Below are 14721 nucleotides of genomic sequence, written 5' to 3'. Positions count from 1 at the left end.
AAAAAATAACTAAACTAAAGGAGGGTCAGAGTAATTTTTCCTTGTTATTATACCAAATTCTATTAATAAAAATATAAAAAGTAGTTAGAATATAATTATTTATCATATTTTTAATTTCATATTTGACTAAATTTATTTTCATCATATAATCAAACTAACTTTTTATGCCTTTAAAAAATTGAACAAATTTGATCACCACTATCAGATTTTAAATAAAATTATTCAGATTTTAATTATTAAAATATGTTAAATCCATAAATGTCCATTCCTTTCTCTCATTTTTCTCATTTATAAGAAATTTATAACAATAAAGCATATTAATTTTATAGGTTAACAATACACATGTCAAGCACATGAGAATAAAACTAGTTCTTTAAAGGAAAACAAAATGGACTTACAAAATTTGTACATACTTATCAATGTGAAACCAAACTGGATGTGCATGGCATGTGCCTTTTGTAATAATAGCCTGGCAGTTGTTAGTCACTCATGAATAATAAATATTATTATGGTAATGGTTATTTTTTAAAATAATTTTTATATGAAAATATATTAAAATAATATTTTTTTATTTTTTAAAATTTATTTTTAATATTAGTATATCAAAATGATTTAAAAACATCAAAAATATTAATTTAAAACAAAAAAAAAAACTCAATTTTAAAAAAAAAAATATTTTTGAAATCCAAAACCAAACATGGTCTAAATCTATCTCTTGTGATATGCATTTGCACGCTGGTATGCTTGCATTCGTTTGTCCAGGAAGGGGGAATGTGTTGGACAATATATGACTCCCTTTGCACGTTAAATGTTACAAAAGATTAATAGTTGAGGGAGTAATGTGTGCTGCCATTAAACCTATTTGATTGTTCAAAAATAGAAAAATCTTATTTTGTCAAATCAAATGTTATATATATATATATATATATATATATATATATATATATATATATATATATATATGGTATGGATTAGCTTTCTGGTAACTTAGCGTGAAAACACTATGTCTGGGGATATAAAGCCGGAATGCTAGGTATTCAAGGACAGTGCAGCACGATAGTACCAACAATGGAGGAAACTCATACTGCCCTGCCAGGTCTTTTCATTTATGAATATTGCAAATAATTACAAAGGATAATACTTTCCTATCACAGCAGCTGCTGATGCCATGCGACAGGAAATCGAAAGAGTGCTCTGTTTCTATTAATTAGTAGTTGAAAACAGTGTATTCTTTTCTTTCTAATCAAACTTCAGCAAATAAGCCCTGGAGCTTAGCCCAATAGCGATCAATATTGCAAGCTCTATCCGCTGTCTCTCGTTCTTGCCTCACGGCTTCTGCAAGAGCATTCATATTTGTTTCTAGTTTTCCTTTTTGGCTAACGAGCTGGGCATAGAGACCTTCCATGTTTGCTCGGATGTGATCTTCTTCTTCTTCAATTTCCCGAAGCTTTTTACTTAATGCTTCCTTTTCAGCACTAAGGATGTTGATCTTTCTGGTAAGTTCTTCATAAGATGTCTTCAACTCAGTAATTCCCCTTTTGTCATCTTCAATACAGAACTTCACTACTTTAGTCCAGTCAATTTTCTGCTCATAAAATGGGTGGCTTGTCACCAAGGTCTCAAAATTCTCAAGGTAGAATTGAATGATTTCTAGTTGCTGAGAATTCAGAAAAGGACAGTTCCTTAAATTCTTCAAACTGGACAGAAGCAACAGGCGATCAGCAGATATGGCCACTTCTACTGGGGATTTTCTTAAGATCCTTTTTATCAAAGCCATTGAATAACTGTATGTCTCCTCAAAGCTCACACTACTGGACTTGGGAGATTCGGTATGAGAATTAGAGCTTGACGCAAGCTGAGAAGAAGACTCTGGACTTGAGTTTATCAACTGTTCCATGCTGGCAAAGACAGACTCAAAATTCAAAGCAGGCCGAGTTTTGGTGACAGAAATTGATGGAATCTCTATAGTTGGTTGAGAAGCAGTGGTGAGCATGAGCTCTTGAGAAGACGTTGAGTTGGTTAAAGATGCAGAAGTCCGTACAAGGACTTGTTCAACAGGAGCGGCAGGAGATGAAGGAATGGTGTCCCTCTGCAGAATTGAAAAGGTAGGCATAACACGGTCCTCTGAGTTCTCATACTATAAAAAAATTGAAGCTTTAAGTAAAGCATCACCTGAAGTACAAGGATATATAAATAGCTTAATTTCAAACATAGAATCACCTTCTCAGTTTCTTGAGAAGCCTGTTGAACTTGTTGAGAGATCTGAGGTCCAATTCCCGTGTGAGCTCGCAATTCTTGAGCTTGTATAGGATCAGCATGGTCCTCTGGGGCTTCATTCTGCAGTAAAATGGAATTTATGTAAAGCATCACCTCAAAAAAAGTGTGAGCATACGAATAGCATAATTCCAAGTATGAACATTACATTATCATTTACTGGAGGCTTTTCATCGTATTGATTAATTTGGACTTCAGAATCTGTGAGAGTCGAGGAACTCTCTTCCTGGAATCAGATGCCATTAGCACTTAAAAAACTTTTTATAAAATGTATTTTTAAAAGGAGATAAGAGCTACCTCATCATTTGAAGCAGTAAGAGACTCTTCGTATCTAGAGGCCAATTGAATGATCTCAGGTTCACTTTTGATGACATGCTCTTTGGTGTTGAATGCTTTTTGAGAGACTGGAGGGTATTCTTTAGTGCCATCTGGATATTCAGTGACATGCAAATTCTCAGAAGCTTGTCCCTCTGATCCAGTATGCTGTCCATTTTTATCTTGTGTAGGCTCGTTGGGTAAGCTCAGCAGTTTGGACCGTACCACTCTATCACTCTGCAAACATGAAATTAGTTAATTTTGGGTCAATCAAAGACGTAACATTATAAAATCAGGTTTTAATAAATATGGAGAGGATTGGAATGTGTTGGGGAACTTATTTTGTGTGATTCACTGGATGAAGTATCATGAAGATCATATAGGGTACTTGAGGGTAGCCAGAGTTGGATTCTGATTCTGGGGAAGGCCATTTCATAAATTTTGTATGGTGTAAAGTGGGAAAAAAAGAGTTGGGAGTATGAAGTGTAATTTGGCCTTCTGTCCATATTGGTTTATGATAGCAAATCCCTAATTCGTGCAGGGGTAACAGAGCAAGATTTCAGTTGCTTATGTTTATTGGTAGAAAAGAGATATATAATACAGAAGAAATTAGTAACTTTGGTGAATCCGTACCATTTCTATGAACAACTTGTGTATGGTGGCATTAAGGTCGTGTGCCCAATGTACGCTATCTCCAAATTCTTTCTGTACTACTTTCCGTAGCTTTGGTGTGCTTACGACTCCTTGAGAAAAAGTTTTCATTTGGGGGCACTCTTGCACTAGCACGCACTCTAAAGATGGAAGCTTGATTGTACAATAACCCAAATGAAAGCTTGCAAGGCGTGGCAAACAGACAAGTGCCAAATGTTTCAATTTGTGAAACATCACCTCAGTTTCTGCTTCAGTTCCCTTGTTAACTACTATTTCGTCCATCAAGGCACAGTTTCTTATCCCTATCCTCTCGAGTTGCACAAGACCTGATGCCATGAATGGTGAAAATATGTTTCTCAAGCTGCTACAATTATGAACTTTCAACCTTTTCAGGTTTCTAAAGTCCAAAATTCCAGGAAGATCCCTGTTCCATATATGCCTCAACTCAGGTAGGTCAACCAAGTGCAATTCTTGTAAATTGGGCAACAGCCTATCATACCCCTCCTCAGCACTGAGCCCTTCCAAATCAAATACTCCTTCAAGAGACTCACAGTTCTTCACGTGCAGATATTTCAAATTATTCATGAACTTTAGTATATTGGATGGAATAGCAGTAGAGACAATTGCACAGTTATCCACTGTGAGATTTCCTAAATTGCTAAAGCAGTTGAAGGGAAGTTGTCCGTGCCATCTATCTTTCAATTGGGGGAAGTCAGAGAGCTTCAAACTCCATATGCCATTGCATCCAACCTGACCAATCCAATCCAAATTGTCGCATTAGTTAAGAACACAAAATAATACCAAGTACTTAGCCATTCTCCATGCTAAAATAAATACTTAACTCCAATTGCAAGACAAATAGACAAGTTGTTTAAGATTGATAAAGCAAGAATTAGTACGTACCATTTTTGTGTACAACTGTTGTAAGGTGGCATTAAGGTTGCCATGCCAACACTTTTCATTCATAGAATCCTTTTTCCAATATACTCCCTGTAGCTTTGGTGTGCTTGATATTCCTTGAGAGAAAATTCTCATCTTTGGGCATTGTTCAACCACCATTCCTTTCAAAGATGGGAATATGAAGTTGTAATTTCCAGGGCAGAAGCTTGTGAGATTGTCTAATCGAACAAGTTCCAGATATTCTAGTTTGCAGAATATGATATCATCATTTATTTCACCCCCCTGTTTTGCCACAATTTCTGTCACCAATTTGCAACTAACTACGATCAACTTCACGAGTTGCACAAGACTTTTGGCTGTTGAGGATGTTAATAGGTTCGATAATCCATGGCAAGAGTGTACATCAAGAGTTTCTAAATTATGAAACAATACAGTTGACGGTGCTAAATTGACCAAGCTGTTACAAGACTGCATTTTTAGAGACTCGAGATTTTGAACAACTGAAATCAGCCTGTATTTTGGCTCCCATATGTGTGCTATATCTTGAACTGAATCTATAACTAAATTTTTTAACCTTGCACGCATCCTAGTATGTTCATCTGAATCAACAGGCCCCTGAATGTCTTCATCTTTATCAACACATCCTTCATTCAAGAATATCTTTTCGAAAGAACTACATGACACACAGAGTGTTTCTAGATTGCGTATGCTTTGTAGGAAACCAAAAGGAATAGGATCTAGCTTTCCATAAAAGTTTTTCAGCTTGATAACTTTCAACCTGGAATAGAACTTCCCTGGAAATTGGCAACACCAAATAATTGAAGTAGCTGGGTCTTCCCCATTCAATGACAATTCCTCCAAGTTGGAGATTATCTGCAAAGCACTCAAACAAAATCAAAGTGGGAGCTGGTATTCCCTTATAATTAAACTAATTTCAGCAGCAGTAATTTACCACTTAGAAAGAGAACGAAAATTTTTTGCGCTCATGTTCCTATAAAGTGGTCTAATCAGTGAAAAGTGCATTGAAAAGTTTGACCACGTGTAGGACTTCTTTCAATTGACATCTACTATTGCAAGTCCAGTTTTAGGGTGAGAAGAACCATTTGGCATGAAATGGATCAGACTTTAGAAGATTTGTTTGTATCATATTTCATATTCATTTCTATATATATTACTTTATTTCTTTGCAAGTGTAATATTTTATCAACAGTCCACTTCATTGAAAAACCACCCATTTCCATGTACAAACTTTAAATAAGATGATAATCTTGTTTGGATGATTCTTGATTCATTATATTAATTTCATCTCAACTACCTGCAACAACTCCAGTATTTACCTATCAACTCTTTACAACTATTTCAACTATTTACTTTCTAGTTTCAACTAGTCAACCATTATGTGACGATTCAACTATTCTTTTCATGCCATGGTGTTTTCAAGGCTGTCTTTGGATGTAAACCAAAACAAATTGCCTTTTTTAACATGTACATAAAGGAATTTTTGCAACATTCTCTTATATCTCCAAGTACTGTTCTGACTCCTTATTCATTATGATCACAAAATTAAGTTGAAACCAACTAAATTTCTATAGGATCTTCTCTTTTAGGAGCAGAAATGAGTCAAATTAATCAAAAATCCGCTTCAAGAACCGATGACGCAATTGAGCTATGGTTAAAGAAGATTCATCTGCTATGAAAAAACCAAAACCAAGCTATGCAATTCTTCATCAACAAAGACGTTTTCCACTCTAAGAATAATTTATAATGATAGGTTTCTTAGTTTAGGGGCTAAAATGTCAGTGATGGGATAATTTGCAAGCAGGGGCAGAATATACATAGTAATTTTTAGAATTACTTAAGAGACTAGTCTTATTTAGGAGTTTGGTGTCTTCCTCTTTAGGGGCTAAAATGTCAGTGATGGGATAATTTGCAAGCAGGGGCAGAATATACATAGTAATTTTTAGAATTACTTAAGAGACTAGTCTTATTTAGGAGTTTGGTGTCTTCCTCTTTAGGGGCTAAAATGTCAGTGATGGGATAATTTGCAAGCAGGGGCAGAATATACATAGTAATTTTTAGAATTACTTAAGAGACTAGTCTTATTTAGGAGTTTGGTGTCTTCCTCTTTAATAGTTTATTCTAGTTTAGTTTCTTTCCTAGTAATAATTATTGCGCAAGAACCTATTGAAGACAAGCACCAAATTTCTGAACAAGTCTAGAGCACAAGTAATTCTGAAAATTACTAAGATACCCAAGATTCGCAGGAACACACAAGAACTTATTATTCTACCCCTGCTTACAAAATAACCCATGACTGAAATTCTAGTCCTTAAACTTGAGTACATCATCAATTCATCATGAGCATAATATATTTGCTACACTACCAACCAGTCAAAGCAGCTGCTTTAAACCAAGGCTCGCAGTAGATGCCACATATCAAATATCAATCTATCTAAGCAAAACCAAAAAAAAAAAAAAAATCAGCATATATATCAACTAACCAATGCAATGAAATTTTAAGCATTTTTTGAAAAACAATTATTACTAATTATGCAAGCTAGACACTGATGCTTAAACTACCCCCTCCCTTAACAATAACAACTTAGGTAAATTGAGGTTTGAAAATGTCCATCATATCTTGAGTACTAAAAAAGATAAAGTTTAAAGAGAAAATCCTGAAGCAGACTCTTACCTCTTCATCAGAGAAGAGAGGTTGCTGTATTGGGACAGTGGGATCAATTTCACCTTGAACTTCTTGTAGGTAAAGAAATTTTGAATCGAAGTACTTGATATTGCCACAGCCTGACACTGCTAAACTTTTTAACCTTGGACATTCCCATGTATGTTTCCCTGGATAGAAGTTCCTGAATTTTCGTATTTCAATAAGATCCAAGGAGGTTAACCTAGGAAACATAAAATAAGGGAATGCTTCGCCACCTTCTTCCTTGGCAACAATTTGCTCCACCCCACAATGCACTATCTCTAGCTTTTCAAGTTGTCGAAGAACTCTAGCAATGGAGAATGGAAATAGATTCTTTAAAACACCACAACTAAAAGCCCTTACAATTTGTAGATTGTGAAATTTGTGCTTTCCTTGAGGATCTTTATTCCATATGTGCTTCAATTTAGGAAGACTGTTCAAGGACAAGTCTCGTAACTGTACAACGTTGGAAGGTTGAATTTCATCAACACTTGGTCCTTTGAGGTCAAATATGGCTTCTAACAGATCACAAAACCCAATCTCCAACACCTCTAATCTCGTGAAACTCCGTATCAAAACTGATGGAAAAATATTCACTATCTTTTTGCAACCTCTAATTTTAATTGATCTTAGTTCGCAAAAGGAACCAGCAGCAAGATTATTATGCCATATCTTTTCCAAGTTATCAATATGGGAGATCTCAATTTCAGCTAAGCTAGGGAATATTACCTGCAATATCCATCACACTTTGTTAATAGTGGATACACCCACATATAAGATAAAATTCTATAGAAGGGACACTAGGAAGAGAACATTGGATGGAATGAGAAGCAGTGAATTGAATCAGACCAAAAGCAACAAATTGGTAACTTGAATCAGGTGTTTTTGTTCGTTTTTTAGTTTATATTTTCTTAAATTTTTAATTACATTATTGGCATTTGAACTTTATGAATCATATCAATCTTAATTTCTCATTTCCATGTCTCCCCTTTTAATAATGTCCACACAAGTGCATAAATAGAAGTTTGTTGCAAATTTCATTAAGCAGCTTATGAAAGCATGCAAGTAAGCAAATGTTTGGACACTTTTAGCAATAACCCAAGGACTGACCAACTTACACTCACAAATTTCTGCATCAAACCACCTAAGAAAACCATAACCCACCATCATTGCATGTCCAATGGCGAGAGCTTTGGTTTAGAGATTTTTTTTTTTTTCTGGATGTGGGGGGGGGGGGGGGGGGGTTTCATAATCCAGGGATTGTTGAGAAAAGTGTTGCCAACATGTGCTCATTTGGATGCTGGAAGATCTACATGGCGGAAATTATCAATACACATCCAAATATGTACCTTGATTGGACAGTCTTAAAGAGTTGAGACACTAAAAAGAAAAACATCAAAGGTGAAGCACATGATAAATTAAATCAATGAATCAAACAATCATCATGAAAATAACCCACTTTAGTTCATAAATGAGATTTTACGGAAAGATATTGCTCATTTAGCCATCAAAATTGAATCTTCATAAACCTCGGAAAGTAGAACTAGTGTGAAATGTCACTAAAAAAAGAAATAGAAAAGGTTTGGAAGCATTTGCTCACTAGTTGACCGATAGTTAATAAAAATAATTTTACAAACAAAATGATAAAAAAAAAAAGTTTCTATAAATACAAGAAGGCTAGGAATAGTTTCCTCAACCATGTTGTACCTAAAGAGTAAGGCAAATTTTTGGGCAAACTTTTAAAGGTTGCTTGTTCAACATAAAATATTTTATAAACTAATTTCATTGTGTTTGTTTCTCATATAATATTTTACAAAAAAAAAAATGATTAAAATAAAATATTTTACAGTCAATTTTTAAACTTATGGAGTTCATTTATAAAAAAATATTTTATACTCATGGAGTTGTGCAAAATTTTATAAATGATAATCTACGCATCGCCAAATAATTTTAACATCAAAAACCACCACCACCATCTTCACAAGTCATTGTAACCACCACCATATTGCTACCACCAACACCACCATCTTGTCAATCCACCAACACCATTATCTTATCACCAGAGCAAATCATCATTATTCTACTACCACCATACTTTTCACATCATTACTTATCAAATATCATAAAATCTTTTTCATATAAAATGTTTTATTTTACATTTAAAATATTTTACTTCATACAAACACCTTGTTATAAGTGGAAATGTTTTGCAAAGAACTTGATTTGATATCAGTAGGCCTTCCACGTGGTGGCAAGAATCTCCAGCATCGTGCAAGAAATTGTCAACTTGATTACCAAAACGAAAATGGAATCTCTCTCCCTTCGCTTAACATAAAGATCTAATAAATAAGAGGTATCCCTCCCTGTATTCCTCTTATAGGTAAAATAATGCTACAACATGCTAAACAAACCCTTAGGTATTGGGCTGCCTCCTAATCCTTTACAAACTATATAACTCCAAATTTTGGTATACAGTTTCCTTTTATGGAAGACCAGTCAAGGCAATCACAAATAATTCAATGAAGGAATCATATCTATTTACACATTAAAAATCATAATTTGATTGGCTTGTTCTAGGTTTCAAAATGTTTGTGAATTTAGTCATTCCTTCAAAAATTTCCTTTCCAAGAGCCAAATTGTAAAATCAGTGTAAATTTAATGGCACAGATTGTAGAATCTAAAGTACCGCAAACTGTGATTATTAATTGTAATGATGCTAGAAATACTAAAAAATTACAAAACTTTCTACTAACTGATTTGGCCACATCTCATAATTACTAATTTGTTAGTAGCACTCTAAAAAAAGTCAAGGAAGAAACAGAAAGTATGAAGTAAACATCACCTTTTCACCAAAGAGAGATTGAATAACATTGTTGTTGTTCTCCTCCGAGTTCACTTCTTCAAGTTCATTGCCATCAGTGATATTTGCACATGAAAAATCAGCAGCAAATGTCTTAAATTCAGGACAAGCACATATTCTCATCCGTTTCAGCAAAGGACACTCAATTGAAGAGCCAATACAGAATCGTCTGAGTTTTGGAAGATCAGAGAGCTCCATGAACTCTAGTTTAGGGAACACTGTACTTGTTGTTTCTTCTTCCTTTAATCCTCCAATTGCAATTATTTCTTCCACTGACATACAATTGGTTATAGAAAGATGTTTGAGCTGCACGAGAATATTCACCAAAGAAGATGGAAATAGATATTTGAGGCTGCCACATTGATTCACAACCAATCTTTGCAAATTTTGAATGGAAACTGAAATTGATGGGTGCTGGTCATTCCATAGCTTGTCAATGTTAATTGCATACAAGTTCAAATCCTCCAAGTTTGGGAACAAAATCTGCATTAACAAATTTTTTCATGTAGATTCTCTAGTTAGGAAATTAAAACAGGCACAGTTCAAAATGAACTAAAATGATGAGCAATTTTTCTATTTCTTATTTTTTCGCTTAAAGATCACAGGACCTGACCCCAAAACTTCACTCCCTCTGCTTTGGATACCACTAAGCCAAAAACAACAATTAATGATTGTGTATATAACTGCAAACAAAAAAATTTACTAAAACTACAAAAGAAATCATCAAACAAATTGCAAGCTTGGAATTGCATATATAGTTAATAACTGTAATCCATAGCATTTTCCACTGCTAGCTTATTTCACGTTGATGGATGTCTATTAAGTTTTTTTTCCCCTCTTGCGATGTTTGCGTTTTTTCTTTTCTTGACAGCTGTGATGGTAAACTAAAATCCAAGATAGTTGGGAACCACAAATAACGACTTAGTGAAAGGATGGCCCTCTTTTGACAATCAATAGACTATAGGAATATGTGTATTCTATAGTTCAGTGATTACATAGAAGTCATATATTCTAAATATTTTCTAAGAAAATGATGCTTCTAGATTCTCCTTTCTGTTACTTCTTTTCTTAAAACTTACCCAAAAATTCTGAAGAATTAATAGTGACACATAAATTGCTTGATAAAAAACATCCAAATACCTTTTCATTGAAAAGTTGTGTAGGGGTTCTCAGCTCATCCTCTGAAATGATTTCTTCAGATCTTGCTTCAGTTATCGACGGCATTGGTTGTGTTCGAGATAAAGAAGATGGCTTCACTTTGGAGTAGAAGTTCATGAGATGTGGCAAATACTGCAGTGATAGGGAATACAATTGAGTGAACTGAATCACATCAACTACTTCATTCTGGTCGCCAAGTTCATCACTTTCCTCAGCAACAACTTCTTCCATTTTCATACAAAAAGCAATTTTGATCTTTTGTAGTTGTGAGAGGCCTCGTGCAACAAAGAAAGAGAAGAGGTTGGTCAATTTATTGCAATGTTCCACTGCTATGATGCGTAATTTAGCAAAAGACTCTACTCTGAGTGCACCATGGCAAATCTTCTTCAAGGATGACAAATCATAGAGAATTAAAGACTCCAAAATAGGAAAGGCATTGGAAGAAACCATTTCCATCGTGCTGATTATATATTGAATCTCAAAGCTGTTACGCAATTGCAGGTGCTTTAAATGTGGAAAACCTTCCCTATCCAGTTCTTGAATGATGTTGACACCTTCAATTTCAAACAAATAAAGATCTTCAGTTCTGTTCAACAACATCCGGATTCCATAGTTTCGATGATCAATTTTTGTGTTAAGCTTGAGCTTTGCTGTTCTTAACATATCAGATGCACCGTCCCAGTCCCAATCATCTCCTATACAAACTCTATACTTTTTCAATCTTTCAAAGATTATGCCATATGGCAAAACCTGGGAATCTTGAATATGTATCTCTGCATCGGTTAGGTGAGACAAGTTCTCCAACTCTGCAAGACTCGCATTGTTCTTTCCTTCAGCATCCCACTGATGAAAGCTGTTTCTCATATACAATTCTTCTAACATAGATAGCTTTGAGAAGACATCTGGTGGAATCACTTCGAGTTCAAAACAATCACTTAAATCTAACAACCTCAACTTTGTCAGCTGCGCTATTTCCCTGGGTAACTGTTTGATGTTAGATTGAAAGAAACTTAGGATTTCTAATCTCTTTAGATCCCCGATAGCAGATATGTCGTCCAATGTGGAACGATCCAGACACAATGTTTGAAGATTCTCCAACAAAGAAACAGAAGAAGGTAGGGATGATAAAGACAAATTACTCAAACCTAAGACTCTGAGTTTGTGCATTCTTGAAAAAAAGTTATCAGCTATTTTCAGATAATGATTATCATTAAATATTTGAAAAAGGTCAAGCTGGGGGCATTCCAAGTCTGCTGGAAGCTCGCTAATATTGCCATGTAACCAGATTTGTCTGAGCTGCTTTTGTGCATCTTCATCAAGCTGCTTCACTGCAATTTCATTATCTGTTGTCAAGACATGGTGGTACCTATCGGCTATTGATACAGCAGCATCATGAACAGCAATATGCACGGCAAATTGCTCACCAACATTAGGATTAAAAGAGTCTCTTAGTTTATGTACCAATGACTGTGCTATGTACTGTGCTTCTTCCAATGAAACAGCATCAGGAAACAAGCCCAAACCAAGACCATATCTGAGCAGATTGCGCAAGGAAGCATTATGACCCAATAGACCATAAAGAAGGAAAGCTGACTTGAGCTGGTCACTTTCTAAATAATTATAACTCATTTCTATATTTTGTGATGTTGTCGAGCTTGTTAGGGAGGAACGTCTTAGTTCTTTCAAGGCCTTCTTAAACTCAGGTAAACTCTTCTTCTTCAAAGATCTCGCAACTGATACAATAGCAACTGGCAAATTCGAACACTCCTTGGCTATCTCAACAGCAGTGGACCGCATAAAAGGATTTTCAAGATCATCACCGATAGTATTCTTAAATAACTCCAGGGCTTCTTCGGCAGACAAACTCAAAACTTCAAAGGTCCTTCGACAACCCATTTGATTTGACAGAACATCACGAATTCTAGAAACTAACAATATCTTGCACCCACTGTGTTCATCCTTGGATGGAATCCCAATTCTCTTCAAATCGAATATCTCCCGCAAGTCATCCATAATCAAAAGAAACCTCTCACGCTTCAACTTCTCATATAACTGACATGATCTTCCCTCGTCAGTATCTGCATCTAGGTGTAAGCCCAACATGACTGCAATCTGTTCTTGAATTCTCCTAATATTCAAAGCCTCAGATGCAACAACCATAAGCACCACATCAAAAAGCTTCTGCTCCTTTGCTTGTACGGCAACCTGTTTCACCAGGGTGGTCTTACCCACGCCAGCTATCCCATACACACCAACCATGTTGATATCATCATCTTTCAAAGCATCCATGATTGCTTTACAAAGCAACAGTCTTGATGGTAAGGACTCGTGATCACCGTCAAACATCCATTGTGGAGCAGAGCGGAAGGAAATCGCATCAAATTTACCACTCATCTGTAGTTCAGAAACTTCATAGGCTAGCTTCTTGGCTTTCCTGCCAACCTGGTAGTGTGACTTGATGCTTAGACACGATCCAAAAGGAAACCTCCTTGCTCTTTCATTTTCAACACTGAGCACAAGGTCCACTTCTTCAATAATCATATTCACATCTTGCAGCCAACATTTGACATCAATTGTTATCATTTCTCCATTAAACTCAGCTTCCTCAACTGTGCCCCGCACTCTGTCTCGCATTGCTTTTAACTTGTCAATTTGATGGGTTAGTTTCTCGGCATTTTTCTTGTACTCGAAAGGGTATCTAATATGACGACTGAGGTCGGTAATAAGGATATCGAAAATAGTGGATAAAACGATTTCCGCTGCCATTGTTCTTATGAATTGAAGATCAGAGGCAAAAGAGGGCAAAGACAATATAATAACAGGAAGCTATGCGGATTCCAGAACGTACAACCAAAATTATTTTCTTCTTTCTTTCTTTTCTACGATATATGACAACACAAACAAAAACGAATAAAGGAACAAGAAACTAACTGCCTATTAAATGACGTAGAAAAAGACCAAACTATGAGAAGTGCTTCTAAATGAAAGACGAACAAGTTACAGATGGGAACAAGCAAATTTCTTTTTTTTTCTGAAAGATTTGTAAACAAGAAAAGCAAAATAGATCCAGAAGCAAAAGAAACAAAGCACGGACCTAGAGCTGAAATGAAGGTGCTGTATGACTCTCTGTGGCTGGTCCAGAGAGCACAGAGGAAAGATGACCACTTGTGAAAATTAGAAAGCTGAAACGAGTGAATAGTGAACACTGAACAGTGATGGATGGCAAAGCAGACTAGTTTGTTTGTTTCTGCGTTTCAAAAACGTTTTTAATAAAATTTAAAATTTTTTATTTTTTTATTAACTTTAAATTAATATATTTTTAGTGTTTTCAAATCATTTTGATGTGCTGATATCAAAAATGATTTTTAAAAAATAAAAAAACATCATTAGCATGTATTTTAACACGAAAAATTATTTAAAAAGCAATCACAATCACACTGCCAAACAAACCCACAAGAGAGGAGGGGCTCTGATGGTGATGATATGGCGAGTAATGGGATCGTGGGTTTTGCTCTTAGAAATCAACTCACTTTGGCAATTTCTACCATGCCTCTTGCCTAACGACACGTTTTTAAAAGTTTTTTTAAAAACAAAATAAATTAAAATAATTTTTTTAAAATTAATTTTTGATTTTGGTATATTATAATAATTTAAAAATATAAAAAAATAATTTGAAGTGAAAGAATTTAAAATTTAGGAAAATATTGTTTGGAATGCAGTTGGAAATAACGTTTTAGAAAATGTTTTTTTTGTGTTTAAAAATTAATTTTTAGAATTTAAGAAAAAAATTTATTCAAATTAATTTTTTTATAAATCTGGAACGTTTTGATATCCTAATTGGAAAATAAATTCTAAACATTAA

General features: G+C 34.9%; 1 protein-coding gene across 3 annotated transcripts; it reads right to left on the bottom strand.

The window, feature by feature from the left end:
- Positions 1–1069: 1069 nt before the first annotated feature.
- On the bottom strand, positions 1070–14089 carry LOC133668307 (uncharacterized). Of its 3 annotated transcripts, none has more exons than XM_062088081.1 (9): positions 10842–14089; positions 9684–10184; positions 6833–7570; positions 4144–5013; positions 3223–3990; positions 2572–2826; positions 2423–2500; positions 2221–2337; positions 1070–2137 (listed from the first exon to the last, which is right to left on the bottom strand). In XM_062088081.1, the coding sequence occupies exons 1-9, from the start codon at positions 13623–13625 to the stop codon at positions 1244–1246; spliced, it is 7005 nt and encodes a 2334-aa protein (XP_061944065.1). In that variant the 5' UTR covers positions 13626–14089; the 3' UTR covers positions 1070–1243. The 3 variants fall into 3 exon arrangements, with proteins under 3 accessions (XP_061944065.1, XP_061944066.1, XP_061944067.1); XM_062088082.1 differs by having other exon boundaries at positions 1070–2089; XM_062088083.1 differs by lacking the exon at positions 2423–2500.
- Positions 14090–14721: the final 632 nt, after the last annotated feature.

The sequence above is a fragment of the Populus nigra genome, chromosome 11 (assembly GCF_951802175.1).
Source record: "Populus nigra chromosome 11, ddPopNigr1.1, whole genome shotgun sequence".
NCBI classification, from domain to species: domain Eukaryota; kingdom Viridiplantae; phylum Streptophyta; class Magnoliopsida; order Malpighiales; family Salicaceae; genus Populus; species Populus nigra.
Note: the sequence above shows the minus strand (reverse complement) of the source record. Positions and strands in the feature narration are given on the sequence as shown.

Excerpts from the sequence above, each read along its gene's own strand:
- LOC133668307 (XM_062088081.1), bottom strand. The coding sequence starts at position 13,625 with ATGGCAGCGGAAATCGTTTTATCCACTATTTTCGATATCCTTATTACC. Across the intron at positions 5,014-6,832 it reads CTCTCTTCTCTGATGAAGAG|ATAATCTCCAACTTGGAGGA; the intron begins GTAAGAGTCTGC and ends AGTGCTTTGCAG. Across the intron at positions 2,338-2,422 it reads AGCCTCCAGTAAATGATAAT|AATGAAGCCCCAGAGGACCA; the intron begins GTAATGTTCATA and ends ATTTTACTGCAG.